The sequence below is a fragment of the Miniopterus natalensis genome, chromosome 5 (genome assembly GCF_054644295.1).
Source record: "Miniopterus natalensis isolate mMinNat1 chromosome 5, mMinNat1.hap1, whole genome shotgun sequence".
NCBI lineage: Eukaryota > Metazoa > Chordata > Mammalia > Chiroptera > Miniopteridae > Miniopterus > Miniopterus natalensis.
The window spans coordinates 9,963,064-9,989,366 of record NC_142085.1 but is presented as its reverse complement, the minus strand read 5'-3'; the positions used below and the strand labels follow the sequence as shown (position 1 = coordinate 9,989,366).

Below are 26,303 nucleotides of genomic sequence, written 5' to 3'. Positions count from 1 at the left end.
TGTAGGCAAACTCATCAAAAACTAAACTTTTCCTCCTCCCTCCAAACCCACGGCTGATCCCTCCAGCCACGTAGAGACCGTTAACATTCCTTTTTTTTCTTAATTTTCTTTATTATTGAAAATATTACAGATGTCCCCTTTTTGCCCCCATTGATCCCCTCCACCCTGCATCCATCCCACCCCCAGGCCTTCCCCAGACCAGTGTCTGTGTTCATGGGTTATGCTTATAAACATGTAAGTTCTTTGGGTAATCCCCCCTCGCCCACTCCCCCTCCCCTTCCCTCTGAGATCCCTGTCTGTTCCTTAAAACACATTGTATGAGGGAAACGTATTTATATGTTTTACATTGACTGGTAGTAGAGCACGCGATAAAAACGACCCGCAAACAATGTGTTAACGTTCCTTCTTTTTGATTCTGATGTCTAATTACTTGCCAAGTCCCAGTCAAGTCTCTCCCGTTCCAGTCCTTCACTGGATGCTGCCTCCTACCAGGCACTAATGCCTCGCCCTGGCCTTAGGGTCCTCTATTAAGCCAGTCTCCGAGGGACACAGAGAGGTCAAAGACCATGCTTGAGGTCACACAGCCAGAGTAACAGGGCTCATAACCCCGACATTGCCTGGGCAGCTTGGTGGCTTCCAGTCTGATAGAATGGGGGCAGTCATTAGCTGGAATATACACCATCTCCGAGCCCTGCCTTCGCTTCAGCCACTTCATGGATTTCCATCGCCTTCTCCTATCCTTGCCTGCCGAGATCCCACCCGTCCAGTCATTTTTCAACTTTGCTTTCAACGTGTTTTATTGTGAGCTTGTAAGTTTGCTCTAAATGCCTTTGCAATTCAAAATATAAATTCAAATAGGGATTTTTCACTCCATTTTTCAAGGCCTGAACCAACTGCTTCATTCTTCTGGAAGTCCTTGTTATTCCCCCAACCAAACGTGTCTCCCAAACTCTTCCCTGCCAGCTGGACCATCCGGCCAGGGCCTGTACTTTGTTCAAAGTTTTAACAAGTTGAGGATGTTCACACTTTAGTGACTTCAATGACAAGAATTTCTAAAGTCCTGTTGAGGTGATCAGGAGACCCGTGTCCTCCCGTCATACCACTGAGACAAGCCCAGGAGCCAGGCAGGACCAGAGAGAACGGGGTTGGGGAAAAGCCACCCTCTGGCAGCCTGCCCCTGGGAACTCTCCCCCGGCTCTTTCTCTGAGATGTTCCTTTCCAGAAATTTTGGAGCCACAGCCCCTGAGGGAGGGGAGAGAAGTACAGGACGGGCCAGCACAGCCTTGAAATGTGAGCAGCCCACGAGAAAAGCCCTGGCCGATCCTTGTCCCAGGATCCTGCCACCATTTCTTGGCTGGCTGACCTTGGACAAGTCTTCTAATCGTGGTAGGTTTCCTCATCTGCAAAATGAAGACCCAATAGGCTCAGGGATCCCTAATGGACACAGGGACGACGGTAAGGAGGCGTGAGCATCCCAGAGTTGAATTCCCCAAGCCTGGTGAACGGGACATGTCCAAAGGCCACGTCTCCCAGTAAATGAGCAGATGCTCCTAACGGAGCACAGCCACCGGGAAGAGGCGGCATGGGAGCCAGGCTGGGCCTTCCAGAGCTCCCAGAAGGCGCCCATCTCCACCCCGTGCCAGGGGTCCAAGAGACAGAGCCCTCTCCAGCGGGGAGCCTGCAGCAGCTAGACAACCCCATTCTTAGCGACCCCTGGCCTTCTGAGGAGGGAGGGGGTTGCAGGAATTAAGAAGAGAGGGGCAGCCGCCACAGATGACACCAAACATGACACAGCAACTGCTGCCCATTAGAACATTTATTTCTCAGAGAGAAAATAATTTCAGACAGTCATATTATAGTAGGTAAAATTAACTTCTGTATTCTTTACAAGCATAGATTTTTCTGTTTATTACCTCTCTTATACCATCTGTTATAAACAATTCTAGAAAGCAAATAAAGTCACTTTCTACAATAAATAGAGCATCATGTGCTTCACAGCAGACGCGACTGAGACACGCAGGCCCCATGCCACAGCAGGATCTGAGCCGTTTCCCATTCTAAAAGAGCAGTTTTAAAAATGAGACTCAGAGAGAGACTGAAAGATTGAGAGAAAAAAAAAAGAGCCTAAGAAAGAGAAAGTGTTGGAGGGAAGAGATAGACACAGAAAGAGAAACAAAGCCCCGAGATCTTACAACACAGGTTGAGACGAAGGTCACAGAGTCCACAGCCGACTGACTACCTGGGGAGGGGGGTGCATTGGCTCCTTTAAATAAACCACACTGTGTGCACTTAAAATACTCAGCCACACAATGGAGGGCTCTAGTAATGGAAACTATAGGCCTGAATAATTTAGAACAATATTTTACAATTATGTACACCATGTCCTTCCCTAGCCATATGCTGCACTGTATTTTTAGTATTTTACAAAATCCAAAACCCCATCCTTTGTGTTATAGAGAGTTTTGCTGGTTCCCTTTAAAACTCTGGCTCCTGTCCCAAATGTTTAAGAAGTTGTGGTGGTTGGTTGACTGTATTTTTAAAAACTCGTGCGTGTAAAAATGGCAGTGATCTCCCCAGTGACTTCGTTTTGTCCAAAACTCCCCTATGAAAAATTTAAAACAATTAAAAAGAACGTCAGGTTAAAAATCAACATGGCAATCAGTGGCCTGCAACCTGGCCCCGCGACTTTGGTGCTTAAGAGGTGAAAGGAAACATCCAGAGAACAGACATCGAAGCCTCTGAAAGTTGTGGTTTGTCAGCTTCCCTGTTTCACAGCTTTTTTATTCCTTCCGTTTTTGAGGTGATGGTGGGGATGGGGTGGAGGAGAAAGAGGGAGGGGGACAGAGGGTCTGAAATAAAAGCGCTGGCGTCCCTGGGGTTGGGAAGCAGGGGCGGCGGAGGCCGTGCAGGGCAGAGCACAGGACAGGAAGACACTGCACTGCAGGCACCGCGCCATCCATGGTGGTGGACGGGGCCCAGAGGCCACCGTTGCAGAAAAGTCCACGAGGAGCGGAGAGGAAGAACGATGGGGCAGACCCAGCTCCACCTCAACAACCCTCAACATCCGAGTGGGCAGGTGGACACTCACGTGTCCAGCCTGTCTGCTGACAGGAGCCGCCCAGCCTCAGCCTGCCTCTCGACAGGACAGGACGAGGGCAGGAGGGCCCCTGCCTCAATTCAAGGGGGAAGCTCTCACAGCCTGGCCTCAGCTGTGAGTCCGCAGATGTGAAGGTCAGTGGGAAGGGGTACAGCCGGGGGGCAGGGGTGCGTGTGCTGGTGGAGGGGTCACGGTAGGCTGGCCTCTGTTCTGGGCCCCCAGGCAGAGGCACCCACCTAGCATAGCAGCTGGCCTTAAAGGGACTGAGACGTAAAAACAAAAAGACCAATTTGGTGATGGTTTCTGTCAGTTTGGCACAAGAGAAAGAAAAGGAACATGGGGAAAAGACTGGGCAGAGGTGCAGAAGATGGGACAGGGAAGAGGTGTGAGGATGGGTGATAGGGGCGGGGTGAGCTCACTGAGATCCCCCACGGGACCCTGGTGTATCCACAGCACCTCTGGGGGTCAATTTCAGAGCCTCACTCACCCTGAGGTGTAGTTAATTGGGAGTGGGGTGGAGGGGACCAGGCACACCTTGAGAAAGAGCCCAGGACCCTTTGCCTTCTGGGGCCAGGTCCACCTCCTCGCTGGGCCTCAAGCTATTTCTACTTCTAACTGGTTCTTCAGTGGACCAGCCCCTGAGGGAGCTCAGGTGGGAGTTTTTGGCACACAGCAGGCTCGCCAGGGGAACCATACAGTTCGTCAAAACTGGGGACTTGCCCTTGGAAAGGACCCAGCCCCAACAGTCCCTGGCCTGCTATGAAAGGGGGATGGAGGCAGGGCGGGCAGACAGGCCAGGCCCTGCCCTTACAGGTAGCTGGAGGTGACGAAGGAGTGGGGCCCGCGGACACGGCTCAGATGGATCATTGCTCGGTCATAGGCCACCTGCACGGACTTGCGGATGCTAGTCTTGCGACCTTCCAGCATCTTGAGCTTGTCCACGGTGTCTTCCACGCCCAAAGGCAGGACTTTGTCTCTCGGAAGCCACTGCCTAAAATACAAGCACAGTAAGATGCCTGGGCCATGGTGAGTTGGTCCCACGAGGGTGCTCCTCAGGGCCTACTTGCCCAGGACCAGCAAAACAATGGGGGACAGGCAGAGGGAGGCAGACTGGGATACCCCAGACAGGAGGTCACCAGCAGACTGGTTTTTGCAGTCAGGCCCTTCTGTCTGCTCACTCAGCCTAGGGAGTTATCAGGGCCCAGGAGCCAAGACAGGTCCATGTGTGCTGCCCATGGGCTGGCTGAGCCATTGGAGGGCTCTGAGCCTGGCCCTGCGCTGCAGAGTCAGGGAGCTCTGGTTAGGAAGTGGGGCTGATGCCAGGCATCAATGAACTGATCCCTCGTGGGGTCTGAACCTGGTGTTTTAAAAAACAACATCCCCAGGTGAATCTAACATGTGGCTAAGAGCCCAGCCTTCAGAGTCAGATCTTAGCTTGCATTCCAGTTCTGACTGTGGGACCGGCTCTCAGGCCTCCCCTTCCTCGGCTACAGAATGGAGGGCGGGTACCAATGAATATTTAAATGAGAATTAAATGAGATCACATGTGTAAAGTGATTCATATTAAGGACACCGAGCAATCGATAAATGGTAGCTGGTACCATTATCATCATTTTTATTAACTACTCCAATTTCCTTATTCAAAGGTGAAAGAACCCCCCTGCCGGTGCTAAGAGAAGCCAAGTGCTCACCAGCAACGAATAAGGAAGCCCCTGTGGTGGGCCCTGCGTGGCCCAGGGCCCTGGCCCCAGGTCTGAGACTTGTATTCCCACAGTCACTGGATGGACTGGCAGCTGACAGGCTCTCAGCTGAGTTCTCTCCAGGAATCACCCTCTACCAAGGGAGCTGCCTGGCCCAAGGTCACTCTTCCCCAGGGGAAGCCGGCATTCAATGAACTAGTTGATGTGGGGGCACAAAGGCACAGCTTCCATTTCTGACATGGCTCACCAGCCACCCAGCTCCAGAGCTCTCCACATCAGCCGAGGCTTCTGTAGCATGAGCAGTTCAACATTTTCTCCTCACAATCCTGCATCCCTCATCCCCACAGCTCTCCCCAATGTTGCGTCCCTCATCCCCACAGCTCTCCCCAATGTTGTGTCCCTCATCCCCACAGCTGTCCCCCTCAATGATGCGTCCCTCACCCCCACAGCTCTCCTCCTCAATGCTGTGTCCCTTGCCCCCACAGCTCTCCCCAGTAAGCCTCCTGAATCAAATGTCCATGTCAGAATTTTCCCAGGGAATCTGACCTCAGTTACTGTTAACACTGCTAATCAGTGTTAGCAACCCTGAGTTACTGCTAACACAGCAAGTGCAGGCCAGCGACTGGCAACTGACGCCTCACCTTCCTGGGGCGGAGGCAGGGTGACTGAGTCTGAGCCCCTCCATGCCTCTCCCTAGCACGTGGAACCTGCACAGCCCGGCCCGTGCCCTGGCACACCTTCCTGGCCGCAGCGCCCACTCACCAGGTGCGCTTGTTGTCAAAAAAGAGGACAAGGAATAACTTCTCTCCAGCCTCGGCCTGCCTCTGCTCTCCCAGCTTCAGCACGTCCAGCGGGGGCACGGGGATGGGGACGCCGTTGTGCAGGAGGCCCTCCCGGGGCATCTTGGGGTCGATGATCTGGAGGTAGGAAAGGAGATGCCACTCAGCGGGGGGCGCACGGGGTGAGTGGGGCGGCCTACTCCAGGATTAACCACTAAACTGCCCCGCACCAAAGCTATGCAGGGGCTTGGCTAGGCCCGCAACCATGTGGTGGAGAGGTGGACTTCTTCGTGACCCTCAAACCCCAAAATGGGGACTCTGGCTACTTCCTGAGCTCAGCGTTCTAGCCCTCTGGCCTTGCTCAACCATCTTTTGGATGAGGGAGAAGCTTGCTCCACAAACTGTCAGGCCCAGAGCTGAAACAGGAGTAGTGGGAAACCAGCACGGAGGAGTCAGACTGACTGGGCGTCTCTGATGGCCAGGCCAGACAGGCAGACGCCCCCCTCCCGTGGTCCCTCGGGGGAGGAGCGAAGGCCATTTTCCCCCTTTAGAACCTTTGCAGTCACTTGAGATGCTCAGGGGCCTTCCCAGACACCATGGCTGTGAAGAGGTTCTGCATCATCAGGAGGACCATCCCTCGGTTCTAACCTCACAGAGCCTCTTCCGGGTGTGTGGACCAGGCACGCTTGTGACACCTCCATGGTAAGATAAGAGAGAAGCTAGGAGACTGAGCTTGGCGGACTACTGGAGAGAGGGGGAGAGCAGGCTGAAGCAAGAGCCGCTGGAGGAATGAATCCTCACAGCTGCTTGTTCTACCAGGGCAGGGGCTCAGCAAAATGCCCGGTGTATCAATGACAGTTCTCCAGCTCTATGGAGCACTGACAGTTACCAAAGCTCCTAATTAGTCACAATCACCATCTCGTTTCACCCTCTTACTGATGTTGAGAAGTCTCTGCCAGGTATTAGCTGGCAGAGGAAATGCCAAGCACAGAAGGACGTAGCTGCTTGAGGCCACTGCTGGGTGCAAAACCAACACCTGAACCCGCTTGAGCCTCTATTGCCCACTGCTCCCTACACAGGCGCTCTTCCGGAGCAGCTGGCCGATCATCACTGTGTGCTAAGGCCAGAGAGACCTGGAACCTACTGAGGGAGCAGCTTTCTCCAGAAATGGAGCAATCTTAATTTCTAGACCCTACCCAGGGGGCCTGTTCTCACAACAAACCGCTCTTTTAGTTACCTTTGGGTGTCTGCCAGCCTCTCTACATCCCTCTCAAGACAAGCAGCTGAAAGTAGGTGCTCTGGTTAAGAGTTTACTCCAAGGAAGAACCACGCCTACCCTGCCCCCCGCTGTGTGATTCGTTCAAAACTCTATCTCCTAGTCTCCCTGTCCTTCCTGGGACTGAAGCTAAGGGTCCTAATGGAAACCAACAGACAAGCTCTTCTGAGCTTCCTCAGTTACTGAACGTCTAAGACCCTCGGGCTACTCTGATATGTCTACCCTGGACTCGTGCTGGTTCATGGGAGGAGGGGCAGATAGTGAGAAAAGTCCCACACAATCAGAAGCCAGGTGGGTAAGACTGCCACTGAAGGAGAGGTCTCCTCCCTCTTAAAGAAGACAGAGGCAAATGGGTCCCAAAATAATAAATAATGATCCATTCACTCAAATGTTATGATGATGTAAAACGACATGGATATAAAGCTTGTGATAAACTTTAACATAATAAATGTGTACATACACTATTACAGCTGCAATATGTAAACAACAAACAGAAGGAAAAATACAAAATGCTTACAGTTCACATGCTAGAATGGTGGGGATTTATATGGCTTTTCTCTATTTTCCAAAACTACTATAATGTAGTTACTTTTATAGGAAAAAACACACACATTTTTTAAAAAACAAGAACCACCCCCCAAATTTAAAAATTGTATATCCACTATGGATGTAAATACAGCTAGCTGATCCATGAACACAGTGGTTAGGGGTGCCGACCTCGTGTGTAGGCAAAAATCTGTGTATAACATCTGACCCCCCAAAAACTTAACTACAGTTGTCCTTTGCATCCACGAGGGATTGGTTCTAGGACCCCTATGGTTACCGAAATCTGTGGATGCTCAAGTCCCTTATACAGTCAGCCATCCCCATCTGCAGATGCGAAACTTGGATATACCGAGGGCCAACTGTATATTTACTGAAAAAATCCAAGAGTAAGTGGACCCACACACTTCGAACCCATCTTATTCAAAGGTGAACTCTACATATTTAAGTAAGCACAGGAGAGCATAAATCAAAATAAAAACACAGGTTGTGTTTAGGTGATTGGATTTTCAGGTGGTGGTTGAATTTCTTTAATCATGAAAGAAAATGTATCATTAAGAAGACAATTAGAAAGAAAAGAAAAACAAGACTAGTTTTAGAGGCTTTTTCTGCAGTGAGATTTTAAAAAACCAAAACCCAAACCGGCACAGCCTTAATCACTTCTTCGATGACTAAGCTGGAGTCTCAGGAACAGCAGGGCACAGAGCAGTGGGAAGATAGCCCTGGACCAACCTCCTCAGAGGCTGAGGACAGTGTGGATCCTGCCACCTGCCAGTGCTAAGGAGGAATCGAGGCAGGCAGCCTGGGTTCCAATATGCCTCCAGCCAGCTGTATAACCTTTGGAGCTGTGGTTTCCTCACCTGTCCATAAAGGATCAGAGTTCTTGCCCTCCTTTACCTTAAGAGGCTACTTGAAAGAGTCACAGACATGAATGAGCTGGGATCAGTCTAGAGCTGTGTGTGCATGCATGAGGTTGGTGAAGTGATCCTCAAACCTGGCTACGGATCATCTGGAAAGCTTTTTAAAAAAGATTCATGTCTCAGTCTGGCTTCAGAGAGTCTAATTTAATATTCCTGAGATGGAGCCTCAGTATCTGCATTAAAAAATTCCCCTGGATGATTCTGACGTGCCCCAAAGGTTAGAATCAGCATCTTGCAGGGCCAGATGAACATTACCTCCCCAATACAAAAAGAGCTCTAAGAAATAACAATCAAGGTCATAAAAATGGAATTTTTAGCTACTGCTGGTGGGAGTATAAACCAGAACTTTCTAAAGAGCAACCTGGCAATTTGTATCAGAATATGTATAGACTTTGCCTCAAGAAGGCACTCCTAAGAATTCCCTGTAAAGAAATAATCAGGGATGTGCACAAAGGCAAAGTTACAATGATATTTATTACTGGCTTTTTATCATCGTGAAAAAATCGAAACATTATAAATGAGCAATTAGGCAGTGGTTAAAATAAGGTAAGTACATGCACACAACTGAAGACAATGCAGCCACTAAAGTGATGTTGCTGAAGAGTGTGATGGCGTAAGACATGCAAGCGCATGGTGTGCTGTTAAGTGAAAGGGAGGCTAAACAGACTATGGGCTCATGTATATGCATATCTCTGCGTTAAACAAAAAAAAGCCTGAGTAGATACACACCGAGGTCATCTATGAACAGTGGGACTATGGGTGATTTTGAACTTGCTCAAAACATAGGCATCACACATTTTAAGCCCTGGCTCAAATGCAACCCTGCCACTTAATAGCTAGATGACATGGGTAACAAACAGATCCTCAGTTTTTCCGCCTACAAAATGAAAATAACCATACCTTCCTCAGTATTTCAAGAACTTAGCATGACAAATGTTTAATAAAACATCTAAACATAATTAGCAGCTTTAAAAATTCTCTACGATGAGCACGCATTACTTTTATGCATTAGCAAAGAAATCCCTAAGAGCTCCAGTCTCTGTTTCCCCAAGCTGGAAGCCTTGCTGGTTTGACCCACCCAAGGCTGGGCTAAAACCATTCTGCAGCTGAAGGCGCCCTGACTCCCACCGCACTCTGATGGTTTGATCCAATCAGATAAGCCCCTGGGGCAAGGCAAGGGCCAGAACAGCCCAGGGGAGGGAGGAGGGTGGCATCTGGGGTAGACTCACCAAGGCAGGGTAGGAGGGATAGCCTCGGCACTTGGCCCACACCAGCTCCAGGGGCTCCAGGTCTCCACGGTCTTCAAAGGGCAGCAGGAGGCTTCTGCCTGGGGGTGGGGGAGGGGAGGAGACAGTGCCCAAAGGGGGCTTGGAATGGTGCCCAGGAGGCCTGCCTGTGGCCTCCATTTGACTGGGGCAGCCTAGGAATGAGTCAGAAACATCCCCTCCACCCTTCCTAGTCCCTGCCCCTTCCTTGGAAGTTCTTAGACTAGATTAGGGGTTGGCAAACTTGTTCTGTAAACGGCCAAAAGAGCAAATATTTTAGGTTTGTGGGCCACATGGTCTCTACTCAACTCTGCTTTGCAGCAGGAAAGCAGCCATAGATAATCTATAAATGGATGAGTGTGGCTGTATCCCAATAAATCTTTATTTTTGGACACTGAAATTTGAATTTCTTGTAATTTTCATGTTACAAGATTTTTTTTTTCCAATCACCTGAAAATGTAAAAATCATTCTTAGCTCATGGGCCCTATAAAAACAGGCAACAGGCTATACTTTGCTGACCTATGGATGGTGTTCCTTGGAAAAATAAAACTGCTTCATTACCAGGGCCCCTGGGAAAAGACCCATTGCCCAGCTTGGGCAGAATCACAGACTGCTCTCTGGGCCTCCTCAAATGGGGAGTCCTCATGATGGAGGCTTCATGGAAAAAGATGACTGGGACAGACTTCCCAGTAAAACCACTTGCTAAATGAGTTCTCTTCTGGCACAGCCACGCCTAGCCACAGGTCACCTGGATGCCCAGCACTCAGCAGAGCCAAGCAGGTGTGCAGGACCCTCCCCTGCCTACTTTTACCAAACCTCACACTGGGTGTCCTGCCTAGGGCAGGCCCTTCTCTTCAGTTTCCTTTGTTCTGTAACCAATGCACTGGCACATATGAATGGGTGCTTCACAAAAGCTTCTGAACACACAGAGGAAGCTCCCTTCCCCTCCCCACATCTATAACCTGGGAAGGGGAGGTTACCACACTCAACCAAGGAAAAAGGCCCAAATCTCACACACAGTAGAAATTGTGTTTCTAAGGAAACATTATCACCCCCATTTATAATTTTTTTAAAATGTACTACTAATAATGAGATATTATTTCTACCAATTGAGTCAACAGCAAGAACAACAAAAAGATAAAACCCAATACCACAGAGGCGGGCTGCAGGGGAACTGCAGTACATGCACACACAGCCGAGGCAACTGCAGCCCAGGCCAGTCCCCAGCATGTAATTTGATCTAAGTCTCAAGAGCCATAAAAAAAAAATGTATGAACCATCTGCTCCAGTAAATTCCTTCCCTGGGAACTTAGTCAAAGAAAATAACTTTAAAAACAAATAAAAGGATTTTGAAGAAAAATATGGGTTCACTATGTATAATGTTAAAATTGGAAATAATCAAGTGTCTAACAACAGAACTGTTCATTATAATGCACTGATTGAAAGATACATTGTTCCGATGATGAAGATATATAAAGATTATGTCAATATGAAGTATGAGATAACACTGAAAAAATACAAAAGAGCATGTGTTTTAGATTAGCATTTTGTTAAAAACATGTCTGAAATGAACAGAAGGCAACACAGAAATGAAGACAACTATGTTAAGGTGATGAAACAGTGGGAGGTCAATTTCCTTCAGCATCATTTTAATAAGTATGTAGTTTTAAAAATAAGAATAAAATGTCAAAATGTCACCAGCAGCAGCACAAAGTACATGCCAATTCACTCTTGATTTTTTATCTAGACGTGAGCCTTGCCTCCTGGGTACTGACAGTCAGACAGTAATGAAACACGCAGGCTTGCATTCATCAACACACATACAAGAAAAAAGTCATGCCAAGGGAAGATTATGCAGTTGGGAAAAGGAAAGAGGCGAAGGAAAGCTCTGCAGCCTGTGTGTTACATGAAAGCTTCAAAGACAGGCATCCAGAGAGTGCACACCTGCCCCAGATGGCTGGACAGGTGCTCAGAGAATAGCCCGCTCTGCAGCTGCTCGTCCTGAGCACCACCCAGGCCCCGCTCTGCCCTTTATTCCCTTGGTCTAAGGAAAGACCCATACATTTCACTGTTTGGACCAGCTGCAGTGTGTGTCATAAGGGGAGGGCTGGAAGAACTGGATCACATGAAGTGACAATCACATGTGAGATTCAGGGATACAGGCTATCACTGATGACTCCAGGAAGGGAAGACGGGCAGTATCTATCGAGATTAAAAATGCACACTTCTTTCAATACCGCAACTCCACTTCTACAGATATAGGCCCCACGGATACAAAATGACCTGTGTACAAGGTTGCTCATGGCAACACGGATTATAACATAACATCGGTGAAAACAATCAAAATGCACATTGGTGGAGGATTGGCTAAGTAAATGGTGGCACTCCCGTATAAAGGGACATTAGGCAGACGGTAAAAACCACAGAAGGATCTCTAAGATACATTATTAACTGCAAAGAAAAAAAGCATGGTTTAGAGGGACATGTGCAGAGTAGACTTCTCTAGTCACTCTCCTACATGTACATATGAGTTTTGGCTTGTTTAAGGATTAAATTTGCAAAGACACAAAAGAAACTGCTAACAGTGGTTGTCCTGGGGAGGAGAACACTGGTTTTTCATTATGCACTCTTTTGTACCTTTCTGATTTTTGTTACCATGGACATACATTACCAATTCAAATTTAAGATCAACTGAGGGGAAAAGAAGAGTATGAATGACCTGGGAAGGAAGACCATCTCCCTGACCAGTGCCCAAGGGTTTAGAGGAGCTCAGGGTCTTGCCAGGCCACAGAGCTGGTTCTTTGGAAGGCCTGCCACCCTCCCACCCCCCAAATCCACCTGTACATTTCTCCTCACCTGAGCCACTGTAGTCACAGTCTCCGTTCACACTTTCCAGGAAGGGCACTCGAGACAGGGCTGGCTTCCCACGACTGCGTTTGGGAGGCATCAGACCACTGCATACAAAGCAGGGAGGGGACAGGAGAAATGAGCAATTTCAATGACTAATACCCCCACTCCCGCTCTCTCATGGCTGACAGGAGTGGAGCTGCATAAACCCTTCAAAGAGAATGGTATCTCGCCTTCCCCTAAAAACTCACACTAAGCCAGGATATACTTCAGAAAGTTCCTATGAAGCTTTGGGGAGCCATTTCATCCATGTGGAAGGACTAAATCTGGGAAGAGATGCCCGCTCCCCTGTTTGGAGACCTTGGGCTTCATCCAGAGCAAAGGTCATCCCAGGCACTTGGGGAGGGTCCATCTCACATCTGCTCAGAACTCTTTGTTCTGTGGTTTCAAATTGCTTCTTCTTTAGAAACCAATTTATTTTTTAGACGTACAAAAATCTGCCTCTTTCCCAAATTTTCTATAAAGGACACATCTTACTTCTTCAATTGGAAAAGAAATTTTTAAATTGGAAAAATCCACTTCTCACTTCCACTTTATATCTGTGAATTTTTAGGACAAAGATGGACTTTTTTTTAACATGGCTACTGCAAGGAGGTAAAAAAATATATTAGACAAAGACTCAAAGGTAATAAGCAAAAATGAGAACAGTAACACTAGAGTGATGGTATAACTTGAATCCACACAGGCATCAGTATTTTTAAATAGCTCCCAATGTAATTCTAACGTACAACCACTGTTGGGAGTCTCTGGGCAAGAATAATGTGACTAGGGCTTTCTTTCCAACCAAAGTTTATAAAATATTACCACTACATAATTTTTCCAACTAAAAAAAATGCTTAAAAGACAAGCCAGCAATTTGCATAACAGAAATGCTTAAGAAATCTCTGGTGGGATAAGAGGAGGCTGGGGTTAGGACTGGTTGGAGAGTAGGGTACTCCTGTTTTATCGAATCATAGCTGACTTTATCATGTCTTAAACAGAATACCTGCACAACCAGCTCAATGAATCAGAATCCTTCAGTAACTAGTAGGTTGGGAACTTTTTTCCTGCTAGTTAAAATGAGGGCTTGTTTGGAAAAACGCAAAGAATACCCAGTTCACATTTAGGCTTCAGTTCCTACTCACTCTACAAAAATCTGTCACTGAGATTAAAGACTCTGAGGCCTTATAAAAATGTAAGGTACTAGTAGTTTCATTAGGAAAGCCTTTCAAAGTTCACATCATGGATCTGGGAAGACTGTCAAATACAAGAGAAGAGGGCCCAGCAAAGTGGTTAAGAGATTAAACTGGGGAGCCAGACTTCCTGGGTTCAGAACCTGGCTCTTTACTCTAGTTCTGTGACTTTGAGCAAGTTACTTAACCTCTTTGAGGCCTGTGTCCCTCATATGCTGTGTAAGGATTTAATGGGTTAATACACGGGAAGCACTCAGTGCAGCACACACCAAACAATAAATGGCAGTTCTATAATGAATACTACATGCAGCGCAGTAAATTTTAATGTTTCACTTTAAATATTAGAAACTACTAATGTACTATCAAATGATGAGCTCTGAGAAGGATGAGCTCAATGAAATGGGATGCAACACCAAAACTAGGTGTGTGTTTTCCAGTTTCATAGGAAAAAGCACAAGTGTGCCCTAGCCAGGTGGCTCAGTTGGTTAGAGCATCGTCCCAATAGGCCAATGTTGCAGATTCCATCCCCAGTCAGGGTACATATAAGAAGTAACCAATGAATGCATAAATAAGTGAAACAACAAATCGATGTTTCTCTTCTTCTCTCCATCCCTTCCTCTCTCTCAAATCAATAAATAAAATTAAAAATAAAGAAAAAGCCAGGCCAGGCATGGCTCAGCCATTGAGCATCAACCTAGGATTCAGGAGATCACCATTTGATTCCCTGGTCAGGGCACAAGACCAGGTTGTGGGCTCAATCCCCATGACTCTCTCATCACTGATATTTCTGTTTCTCTCTCTCCCTCTCTTTTCTTTCTGAAATCAATAAAGATATATTTAAAAAAAACAACAAAAAAGCACAAGTGACTTGATCATTGAGGGCCTGCATTTTAGCCCTCTCTCCCAAGTTACCCTGGCCTAAGCAGACAACCCAACCTATAATTACTTTGTCTGCTGGCTTAACATTCAACTCTGCCCTCCAGAAGATAAGCTCCATGAGAACAGACACCTTATCAGTGCCTAGAACAGTTCCTGGCTCATAGTAGGTGTTCAATTAATGACCACATGGAAAGACAGTACAGCCCTAACCTGTTCAGAAAATCATCAGAACAGATAAACCAAGGGCCATGGGGGGGGGGGGGGGGGATTAGTGACCAGAAATTCTTTCAAGGTTCTAATTCTGGGATTATATGATTCCAATTGAATTAATAAGATGGTCCTTTATATACCTGTCACCACAGCATAGGGAAAAAAAAGAAAAAAACCCCTGGCTACTGGAGTCCCTGAATCTCCTGTTTTAAACCTTGAAATTCCACCAAGTTAAAGAGGAAATGCCTTCCAAGGGCATGGTTTCCACGTTGAGTAGGGCCCCAGAGAGATCAGTGGCACTGGACTAAAGGTCTGCACAACAGCACACACACGAGAGCCTGGGCTGGCTTGCTTTCTGTGTTTCAGAGCTGGGAAGTGTCCCTCACAGAGGGGAGTGCCCAACTCACCTTCAACCTTTAGTCAAAGTGTAGAAGGGGACACTTTGGTACCCTACTCCTACCCCAACTCCAATGAACTGGATTTCCAGACACCATATCTTTGAAGGGAGTCAGGAACTCCAACCCAGGAACAGGCTAGAAGCATCTTATGAGTCTGAAATCTCTGTCTCTTCTCTGGTAACTGTGTTCTTTCCCATCTATTCCCCCTATATCTCTAGAGGCCACTACATGGGAGGGAGTAAGATAGGGCAATTATGAGGCTTGGTGGAGAGGAGCCACTGAAAGCCAAGCCCTGCCACAGTGGGCACCAGCCTAGGCCCAAGGGGTAACCAGGGGCCTCCTGTGGTCCCACCAGGAGCCCAGCAGCCAGTGTAGAAAGAGCACCTGACAGAACACACACCCAACCTGCCTTGAAGGTGCTTCAAACACAGACACATAATGTTCTGGTGCTCTTTCCCCCAGGACCACCTGCCCTACTCTGAGTCCAGAATCCACTCAGCAGCCACATGGAGGGACCATAACGTTAGCCTTCAGGACAACTCACTTCTCCTTTGTGGTACTGAGGGTCTCTGAGTCTTATACTCCCTGGTTTCTTGTAGAGCTCACAAGACAGAGCAGGGGTTCAATGAACTCTTGGACACAGAAGAAACTTTACAGCTCTGGTATAAAAAATCCTTCCTTCAGGTAAAAGAATGGAAAAAGAAACCCATTCCCCCCCAACTCAACAATGATAGAAGAGCTGGGACCTTTGTCTAATAAAAGGCAATTCCAAATTTCCTATCAGCTCATTTCTTATTCCCATAACACACCTCTAAAGGAGCCATAGCTATGATGCTCCAAGACAAAGGGCGAAACCATGTCTGTAATAAGCTGGGTTATCTGAGTGGGTTGGGGACGGATGGGGGATTGGCTCAAATATTAACTTCTCTGGGCAATAGAGATATAGCTGGCCCCGCCCTCTAGAGCCAAATTCAACTCCACAAACCCTGTAAAGCATCAGCATCACCCCTCCCCTCCTAGTCTGATCAGGCCTGAGAGTCAAGGGTCAGGCTGTTTCCTAGGAGTTACCAGAGTTACAGACCAGAGGCCTCAGGAAACAGCAGGGGTGGGGGAAGAAAAAAATCTGAGATAAGCAGAAAGAGGTTCAATCTGTAGCTAAACAGAGAATAAAGGGAGAGGTGGTGAAGCTGCCAACAAAGCTTGGGGGACAAGTGTTCTTACCTGCAAGCTTCAAATGCCAGTCCACCACTGAGGCCCAAGCTACATTCCGAGTCAGACCCGCTTTCGGCGTGTTTTCCAAACCCATTGGTTACGCCTGCCAAGGACACACAGAGTGAGCCTGAGTGCAGAAACCCCCCTTCCCCTGAACCTCGCTGCAGTGTGAAGCACCTCAGAAGGGCTCAGTGAGGAGTGGAGAATGGTTGTGCCCTCCCCTGTGGAAAATGAGTCTTGGGTGGTATAATCTGATAAAGGTTTGGGGGAAATGTTGGCTGGGGCAATGAGCAGACACTGAGTTTCCTTTCCCTTCCTCTGGTTTTACTGTAAGGAAAACACAGCACACAGCTCACTCCAGTTATTGTCATCTGGCTACAAAGGGAAATACCAAGACTTCCCCGCTCCAGCTGGCTCACAAGTCCCTGGATCTGCTTCTCATTTCAAGCCTCAATTATCAGGGAGCCTCCTCTGCCTCTTGGGGAGCCCACCCGCCTGGACTCTACAGATAAACACTCACACACCCTATCCATCACACAGCTGGCAACGGCTAGTTTCATTCTTTTGAGATGGAGTCACGGGAGGTTGGGGCAGGATAAGGGCTTTGTAACCACACCCGGAGATATCTAGCGGGCTTGTCAGGCTTGAGGATGGGGGACTTTTCAGAACTAAAGCAGATCAGATCTTCCTGGGATGGGGAGTCAGAATTCCCTGGGTTCTAGACTGGGCTCTAAAATACAGGTCCCCTTTCCTCTTTAAGCCTTGGCCTCTGCTTCTGTGAAGATAATACATTCTTACTTATGGAGAATACTATTAAGTATGAATGAGAGGAGGTCTGTTTACAGCAGGGAGCCCTTCGGAGGCAAATGAAGACTATATGCTCACCTCAGGGACACACCTCTCATCTGCTGTGAAGGCTTCAACTCTCCTCTCTATCTTGCTAATTCTTAACCACAATCCAGAGTGCTAAAAGTCAGAGAGCTGAGTCAAGAGCTCTAAGTCACCTTGGCCAGAAAACTGTGAGGCAAGTCACACCCGAAGAGCAGGTGTCTGAGCCAAGGTATCTGGACTCTGACCTGGCTCTAACACTGTGACCTCAACTTAAATCATCAAGCCAACTGTGCCTTAAGTGCCTCGTCTGTAAAGGACCAACACCTGTTTCTGTGAAGCTCAATGAAGGGTGTCCAGAAGCATTCCTGAGCTCTGGGCAACTGGGTTAGAGGAGGAACAGATTCTAGCGGTGTCCCCAAGCAGCCGGCCCTCTCAGGTTGGATGAGCCTGATGTCCAGCTTCCCAGTAGCAGGACTTGTCCTTTTTAGTGCACACTATTCTCAGTGCCGCTTGGCTGTGTCCAATGTGGCTGAGAGAATGAGAGCGATAACTGCTACCATCTATTGCTACATGCCAAGTGTCTCATAACAGACCGTTCCTAATCCTAAGAGCCCTGCAAAGTAGGTATCACTAGCCCCATATTAGAAATAAGGAAACAGCCTGTTCAATTTGCCCCAGCTAATTAATTTGATACACAGCTGGTAAGGAGATGGAATTTGAACTCAGGTCTGCCTAACAGCAGGCCTCAAACTATTGACCAATCTACTGCCCTAATACAGGGAAGCTTGGGCCAGATGGGAAGGGAAGGTATTGCTGGAAACAAAACGATAGGAAGAGAGAAAAGCAGAAAAAGCATATGCTGCCCATACAGCCCAAAGCCACCACACAGGACATGAGAGGGCCATGAGAAGCACAGCCAGGGGCAGCACCCCCCCCCATACGCACCTGAAGCAAGTTGGCCTTCCATATCCCACTGAGACGCAACTACTCTGTCTGGAAATGGGGGCCCTGAACATTCAGGCCCACTTCACCCCCAGCCTTGGCTCCTGACTCTCTGAAAGTCCCTCACCAAACTCTCCCTCACAGGGACTCTGTCCTTGTTTCCACACACCTGGGCCTGACCCCTCTGTCCCGTGTACTCCTTTCTATTCTGCCCTCACCCCTCAGGGCCAGGTTAGGCATCAACTCTTCATGAAGCTCCCAACTCCTCCAGCAGTGCTGCCTGCCAGCACTGTGACACCTCTGCACCTCAGGAGACCATCTAGCCTCCCCACTAGCCTGTGAACCCTTCTGGAGCTGGATCTAAGCCTGACTTTTTACCCACCCCTCCCCACAACCAGCTAGTGCTGGACATACAGTAAGGATTCTTTAGTAATCGAGCCTCTGTTACCCACTTCTGGGACCGCATCTCCAACCACCCCTGGCTCTCTCCTGCAGCCACATTGGTTCCCTCGCTGTTTCCGACATGCAGGCATGTTCCCATCCAGGGCCTGCGTACTGGCCAGTCTGTCTCTATCTTTTTGGAACGTTCTTCTCCCAGGTACCCAAATATCTCACACCTTCAACTCCTTGAGATTTTTAGTCAAATGTCACCTCCTCAGAAAGCCTCCCCTGGCCACCCCAATACCACCCCAGCATCCCTTATCCCCCTTCCCTTTTTCCTCTGTAACTTCGAACATGCAATTCACTCACTTGCTTTTAGTCTATCTCCCCTCCAAGGGAGATTTTTGCCCCAGTGCCTCGAATAGTACCCAATATAAATATCTGATGAATAAATGAACTGAAATGAAATGAAGACCTATTTTATCATATACAGCTTTGCATCCCACTCAGGGGCAAAGAGAGTCCCAGACACAAACTAGCCGTCTCAAAATGCTTGCTCAAAGCCTATTTCCCCAGGCCACTACTCATCACGTGCCAGCCCAACTGTGAGCTGTGGAGCTAATGCTACTATTGGTATCTGCAGGGGCCATTCGGAGGTGAACAACTGGGGGAGGTGCTGGATGGCAAGGCAAAGCAGAGAAGCAGAAGAGAAGTAGCAAGAGAAGTCACAGGCGGGGTCACCTGTTTCTTCCTCCTGCTGGGGGGACCTCTCCCCGTCACTCCCACTATAGCTCCTGCTCCTTGGCCGCTTCCGGGAGTGCTGCTCATCCTCGATGCTGGCAGGAGAGGCAGGAGAGCCCAGGGCACCGTGGTCCTCGCCATTCTCCACAGCCCCGTCTGGGCTCCTCTGCAGCTTAGCCCCATTCTTGGCCTTCTTGAAGAGGACCGAAGTGCGGCGGCCCACGCTACTGAGTGGGGCACCGGCAGCGGCGTCGGAGGCCAGGAGGGACAGTCTGTTGATGCCACTGTCACTGAGTAGGTGTTGCAAGGGCTCGGTCCCTAGCTGCAGAGGTGACTTTTCCAAAAGTTCATCTTCTTCCACCTTTCTGGGTTTCAGGAATCGGCTTGAAGGTTTGCTATCACTGATGGGTTTTAGAGTGGGGGGATCTGGAGGGGATTCTTGCTCAGACAAGGAAGGCGCAGGCCCAGTGGGCTCCAGGGTTGGTGGGGGAGGCAGTTTGGAGTCATCTGTTAGAGAAAAAGAGAACCTGCTTGAACATTTTAGAAAAAGTCTGCCCGTACGAGCCAGATAATGACACTAATAACCAAGAACTAAAAGCACTGGCTGTTACAAGGCCTGAGAAGCGTCCCAGGTCTCAGTCTGAGGTGAAGAGAAGGTAGGACTACGTTTTATCGACACTAGTCCTCAACCCTGGCCATAAATTAGGATCACCTAGGAAGTTTCTTAAAAATTTCAATGACAAGGTCCACAGCATGCGGACACGGCGGGTCTGGGCCCCACTGGACCAAATCCACTGAAACCAAACCACTAAAGTGAGGTATTCTTTTTTAAGATTACCACGTGAGTCTGATGAAGTGAGGGTTACAAAGCACTGCTCCACAACTGAGGCCAAAAGCCCTCTGCTTAATCAATAACTAGGTAACAGCTGCACAGATTAGGGGACTACAGTTTTCATTAGACTCAAATGTTTTTTCATCTTTCAATGTATTTTGTTTCACATCACTCAAGTGAAGCAAACAGGACAGGCAGAAAGAATAAGTTTACAGATATGAAAAAGTGAGGCCAAGTAAGTTAAATCGGTGGTTCCCAAACATGTCTATTCACCTACCACCTTTTATTTTTAAGATTTTTAAATTGATTTTTAGAGAGAAAAGGGAGAAGGGGAGAGAGAGGGAGACAGACACATTGATGTGACAGCAAAACACAGATCAGCTGCCTCCTGCATTCCCCTTCCCGGGAACTGAGCACATAACCCAGGCATGTGCCCTGACCAGGAATCAAATGGGTAACCTTTTGGTGCACAGGACAACTCCAACCAAATGAGTCACACAGGCCAGGCTATTTTTATTTATTTTTTAAAATTTTTATTTATTGATTTTGAGAGAGTGGGAGGGAGAGGGAGGAAAAGGAAGAGAGAGAGAGAGAGAGAGAAACACATCCATTTGTTCCACTTATTTATGCACTCATTGGTTGGTTCTTGAATGTGCCCCAACTAGAGACCGAACCTGGAACCTAGGCGTATAGGGATGACAATAACTAGCTGAGCTACCCGGCCAGGGACGAAACTTTAAAAACGGAGGCTTCCAAACCACAGCCAAGACTGCCCTAATCTGAATCTCTGGGAGGTGAGCACTGGGAATTTTGTTTGAAACCCTCTAGGAGAAGGTGTTGCAGCTGGGCCAGGGGTATGGCCCTGTGTGCTACAGCCTGGGATGGGGATACAAGTGGCATGCTGACGGCCACTTGGGGAAGCAGTAAGAGTAACAATGGACACAAAACCCTTGAAAGCCGAATGTGACCTCTCAGCCACATCCCCATTCTCTGCCAACCTAAAATAAAATGGGCCATTCCCTGTAATTTGGCCCCCTTCCCTCTGGAAATAATTCCCAACCTTCTGAACTGTGTGGATGGCAGCCCCTCCCAAGCCATAGGCTCAGATCCACGGACAGGTAGAAGGAAGACAGGTCTGTTCCCCATGAAGTGGGAAAACAGGAATCAGTTCAGGTTTCACGCTCCCGAGTCTCTGAGAATCACTTCCCCAGATGTCCTTGCAGTCTGGCCTTTCTGCATGGGACGGGCCTATAGACTCGGCCAGCTAGGGTCAAAGCCATGGGGCAGCTTGAGAACCAAGACTATCTTTAGGAACTTTCCTTTCTATCCCCCCACACCACAACCTGAACTGCTCTAAGAGCCTGTCTACATGATGGTATGAGGTGAGTTGATATTTAACTGGTATGTGCAATATGACCATATCAGGTGCAAAATACTAAAATACTCCTTTACTGGTTAATAACAGCTGCTGGGCCCCAGCCTCTGAAACTCCCTGAACCTGCCCACAATCCAGCAACTAAATATTCACTTCAGTGGCCACCCAAAGCCCACTCCAATACAACAGTAACATCTACTCTGACGGATGAACTTTGGTCTCTATTGATTGTTAAATATTTTTAATATCTCTGGGTATACCTGGAAGTGTAACCCCCTCCGTCCAAGGGCTTCTGCTTGCCGGTAAAGGTCAGACCTAAACTCAAGGAAGGATGCTTCTATTCTGGGATTTCAGCTTAACCCTTACTTCCTTATCCTGCCCCCGGCATCCCGCCTGCCCATGACGGTCTCTCACCTCTGTCCCCATCGTCTTCTGGCTCCTCCTGCAGGGCCTGCTCCAGGACAGCCCCATCTCCCTGGGGCCCTGCTGGCAGCTCCCCATTGGACACAGTCTTGTTCAGGGAGGGTGGCTGCGGTGGCAGCGGCTGTGCCAGCTTCTGCCGAAGAGCATTGATCTCCCGGCGCAGCATGCGGACACGGCGGGTCCGGGCCCCACTGGACCGCATGGCACTCACCAGGTCCAGTTTCTCCAGCAGCTCCTTCAGCTGCACCTCCGGGGATAAATGGGCCCGGTTCTCTGGGATGAGGATGTTGTCCACTGCCAGGGAGAAGGGAGGACAGAAGGGGCTGAAAGACCTGCCCAGCCCAGGACAAGGGGAAGGGGCTGAATCCTTTGGATGCAAAATATTCTCCTGGAATGCCTGGGCCAGTGGCTTCCAGCAACATCACTGTGGGGCCTTGGCCCTGGCACCACTGCTGCCCTCAGGGCAGCCACAGGGAAAAGGTCAGAATCTGGGAAGCATCTGCAGGAAGCAGTCCACAGTTAATGATTATGACAAGGCAGCTTGGCAACCCCCTGGCCTGAGTGGCTGGCTGCTGCCATTGGGGAGCAGAAAGTAGGGGCAGGCAGAGAGTGGGGCTCAGAGGCAATTCCATTTTCTGGTCCTCGACCTGTACTCTCTGAATAAGCCAGACACACAGTAGCCTTGCACTTCACTACGCCATGCTCGAATGCCACACAAAGGGATCCAGGAGACGAAGACCCCAGTGAGGCTTTAGCTTCTCAAACAGAAAGCTAGTACCCGATTCCCCTTTCCTACCATTCAGGAAGTGCTCACTGAATTAAACTTTAGTCCTGAGAACTACTCCAGCCACAAGCAGATATATTTCAGCATGTGCCTACCCCCAGCTTTGCTCCAGGACTCTACCCTATAGCCCCAAGGCCCACTCTGATCCCTGGCTCTCTGGGTTCTGTGCCTCCTGCTAGCCCCTCTCCTCCCCACCCATCCAGGCTTCTCACCGTCTTCCCAGGAGAAGCGGTAAAAGTCCTCCAATTTGGGTGACTCGGGCAGGTGGGTGCCCCTCTCAGGGTCATAGCCGATATTTTCAGCCTGCCGTCGGGCATGCCGAAGGATGGCCCCTCCCAGATCCCGCAGGCGGACAGCTGCTCGGTGGAAAATTGTGTCTTTAGCATTATACTTCATGCAGTTGGTAACTATAAGGTTAAAGTCTTCCTCAAACTCCTCCAAGGTGTGGTACAGATGGGACTCCAGCTTCCGCCTCATAGTAGAAAAATCCATTGGCTTGGATATGAATTCCAGGTAATCTGGAACCTAAACATATAAAACCTGTACAATTACAACAACCATTTACTAGCCAAACAGACACACCCTTCACCAGCACTCTAGCCTTCCCATTTTCTGGTTTAGCCATTTTGGGCTCACTCAGAGCCCCAGGGCCCTGGCCCACCCTAGCCTGCTGACCCCTTACCACTGGCAAGTCTACTGGTTTTGCCAGATACACCCAGGTTTTGTACTCTGTCATCCAACCCCTTCCTGGCCTACTCAGAGAGTTTTCCAGTTCTAGAGGGGCTCACTGTTCAGGAAGGGGGATGAGGGGAACTTGCCTCACTCAGGTTGACTGGTTCGGCGAAGATGTGTGCGGGATCCTTCTCCTGCAACAAGTCCAGTGTTGTCCTCAGCAGTACGTTGAAGGGCATCAGCTCCAGCTCCATGGCAGCCTGCTGGACCTTGATCTGTGGAAAGTGGGGAGAAATCAGGACACCCCCCTCAAGAAGAGGCACTGAGCTTTTTGTTAATAATATGACTTTCACCAATCATGTGTAACAAATTTTCACAGGCTATTATTAAGCCGACCAATTTATAAGGAGATATCACCTAACCCATAGCCTAGAAATAAGGATACCAAGGGCTACCACTATGTGGATGTTTCCTATGTATCAAGCACCATACCAAAACTTAATAGTAATGATTATATAGTTGAGCCTTGAATAACACAGGTTTGAACTGAGTGGGTCTATTTATTACACATGAATTTTTTTCAATAAATATTGTTAATGTATGTTCTTTTCCTTATGATTTTAACATTTTCTTTCCTCTAGCTCACTTTATTGTAATACAGCATACAAAATATGTGTTATCAACTGTTTGTTAGCGTAAGGCTTCTGGTCAACAGTAAGCTATTAGTAGTTAAGTTTTGGGGAAATCAAAAGTTATATGCAGATTTTAAACTAAACCAGGGGTCAGAGCACCTAATTCCCACATTGTTCAAGAGTCAACTTTAAAATAATGAATACTTTTACAGTCCTTTCTAAATGCAAAGTAACACTCTAAGCATTTTACATAATATAAATGAGTACATGAGGTAGATACAGATGAGGTATTCTATAAAAGGAAACTGAGGCACAGAGAGACTAAGTAACTGATTGGCCCCAGGTCACATAGCTAGTAAGGGGCAGAGCTGGGACTTTGTCCTAGACAGCCTGGGTCCACAGTGTGTGCTCTTGATGGCTATGCCACACTGCCTCCTACTTACGTGACCTCAGTTAATCATGGCTTCCCAACCTTTTCACGTTAGGGTACATACAGAAAATAATATTTTACAGCATACTACTGTAAATATATGAGGCTGCTTGCTGCCCAAGGGGATGAGCCTGGAGGCCCCGGTCAGCCCCAGCCAACCCAGACGTTCCAGAGGCCAGTGGAATCGATATCTCAGCACACTGGGTGGGACTTCTGGCCCAAGGCACATTTTCTATCAACACTGTGCTCCATGGACTAAGTCAGACCCTGTTCTTCTCTAGCCAGGTGACCATGGAATAGCCTATGAAAAGTCCTGCATCTTGGCTACATCAAAACAGGCCTGCCTGCTTCCTTTTCCGTTTCATTTCTGTGAACCAGAAGCAGGAAGAAAAGCTCAGCTGTGGAACCAGGCCTGGAATGGCAGACAGACTGAATCCAGGAGAAGATCCTGAGATGTCCTCCATGGCCACCCACACTAAATATGGTAAGAACTGCCCAGTCTCAGGCCTTGTTCTGGGGCTCAACAGAGAAGTGGGAGTTTGGAGAAAGAGAGAAAGGAACATCTTTAACCCAGGCCTCTGAAGCATGAGCGCAGCAGCTGCTACTCCTGGACCAGAGAGAACAGTTTTGGTTCATCATTCATTCAATTAATAGTATTTGCTTTCTGCCCTGTATGTATAGAGCACTGCAGTTGGTACTTCAGGGAGGCAGAAAGTGTCAATAATGACAGCAGCTGATACTGTAGCCCCTACTATATGCCAGGCACTGTTCCAAGCTCTTTATATGTATGAGTCATGAATCATCTAATCCTCACAACAACTTCATGAGGTTGGTTCGATTATTACTTCAATTTCACAACTGAGAAAATTGAGGTATAAGGAGATTAAGAAACTTAATGTCACACAAGTAGTAAGTGGCAGGGCCAGGATTTAAACCCAAGCCGTCTGTTGCCATAGTTCATATTCCTAAGCCCTATGCTACACTACATATTCTCAATGTTCCCCACACTCAGAGGCTCAGAACACTCTTGAATAGAAGTTGGAAAATTTCAATGACTTAAGACCATAGTGTTGAAGAGCCTAATGAGGACCCTCAGAAGCTCCCAGGCCAGAGGTGATGGCCATCAGAATGACCTGAACAGCTTTTCAAAATTCAAGGCCAGGCTCCCCTGAGAGTCCAGGGACGGGCCCAGGTATATGACACTGAGCTTATGCTTGAGGCCACCAGAAGCTGAACCCCAAGAGAGAAGCCATCAGCACCACAGAGTAGGCAGGCCTTGGAGCCCATAGTGCTGGGCAAGAGGAGAAAGTGCACACCAGGCAAGGGCTCCAGGGCTCCTGATAACACACTGACAGTGGGAGAAAAAGTTCTTAAACAAGAGCCATGGAGCTCAGAGTTCCTCCTCACCTGCTCCCGCTTGAGCTTTTCTCTTTTCCGAATCAGCTCAATCAGCAGCCGGGCCCGCTCCAAGTCGTGCCGGAGCTTCTGCCAGTATTTCAGCTCTTCCTTCACTGCACTCGTTTTCTCGTCCTGCTCTCGCTGCGGGAGAGAGGGGAAAGGAAGGAGAAGCTGGGTCCCTCCTTCCTGCCCAAAGTATTCTCCCTGTTCAAGCTTCATGGGGCCTTGGCAAGTAAGAGCCCCAACTCCTTTCTTGACCCACAGTCCTCAAAAGCCCTTCTACCCTCTCACCACCCCATTCCTTCCTCTTGGGCTCCACTGTCTTTATAACAATGTTTCTTCACTGCAGTACAATAACTGCCGGGGTGAGATCTAGGATCGCTTCCCCTACCCTTGCGGACACCAGAGAGCACTTGTGCCCCTCAGGGCTGGAAAGAATTTCAGAAGGAAACTAAGAGACCACTCAGGGTGGAAAGAATTTCATCCTAGAGCTTCGACTTTGG

At 48.4% G+C, this 26,303-nt stretch overlaps 1 protein-coding gene across 3 annotated transcripts in view; it reads right to left on the bottom strand.

The window, feature by feature from the left end:
• Nucleotides 1–1,798: 1,798 nt before the first annotated feature.
• Nucleotides 1,799–26,303, bottom strand: part of BRPF3 (bromodomain and PHD finger containing 3) — a 33,030-nt gene continuing 8,525 nt past the window's right edge. The window contains exons 4-13 of one of the 3 annotated variants that reach the window (XM_087817362.1): nt 25,810–25,941; nt 23,487–23,615; nt 22,881–23,193; nt 21,876–22,178; nt 19,255–19,761; nt 16,369–16,462; nt 12,438–12,535; nt 9,545–9,642; nt 5,560–5,714; nt 1,799–4,088 (exon numbers count right to left, since the gene is read on the bottom strand). In XM_087817362.1, the coding sequence (XP_087673488.1) occupies nt 3,905–4,088; nt 5,560–5,714; nt 9,545–9,642; nt 12,438–12,535; nt 16,369–16,462; nt 19,255–19,761; nt 21,876–22,178; nt 22,881–23,193; nt 23,487–23,615; nt 25,810–25,941 (2,013 nt within the window). In that variant the 3' untranslated portion in view covers nt 1,799–3,904. Of the gene's footprint in view, nt 4,089–5,559; nt 5,715–9,459; nt 9,643–12,437; nt 12,536–16,368; nt 16,463–19,254; nt 19,762–21,875; nt 22,179–22,880; nt 23,194–23,486; nt 23,616–25,809; nt 25,942–26,303 lie in introns of those variants that run through there. The other 2 variants (XM_087817364.1, XM_087817363.1) reach the window with 2 other exon arrangements.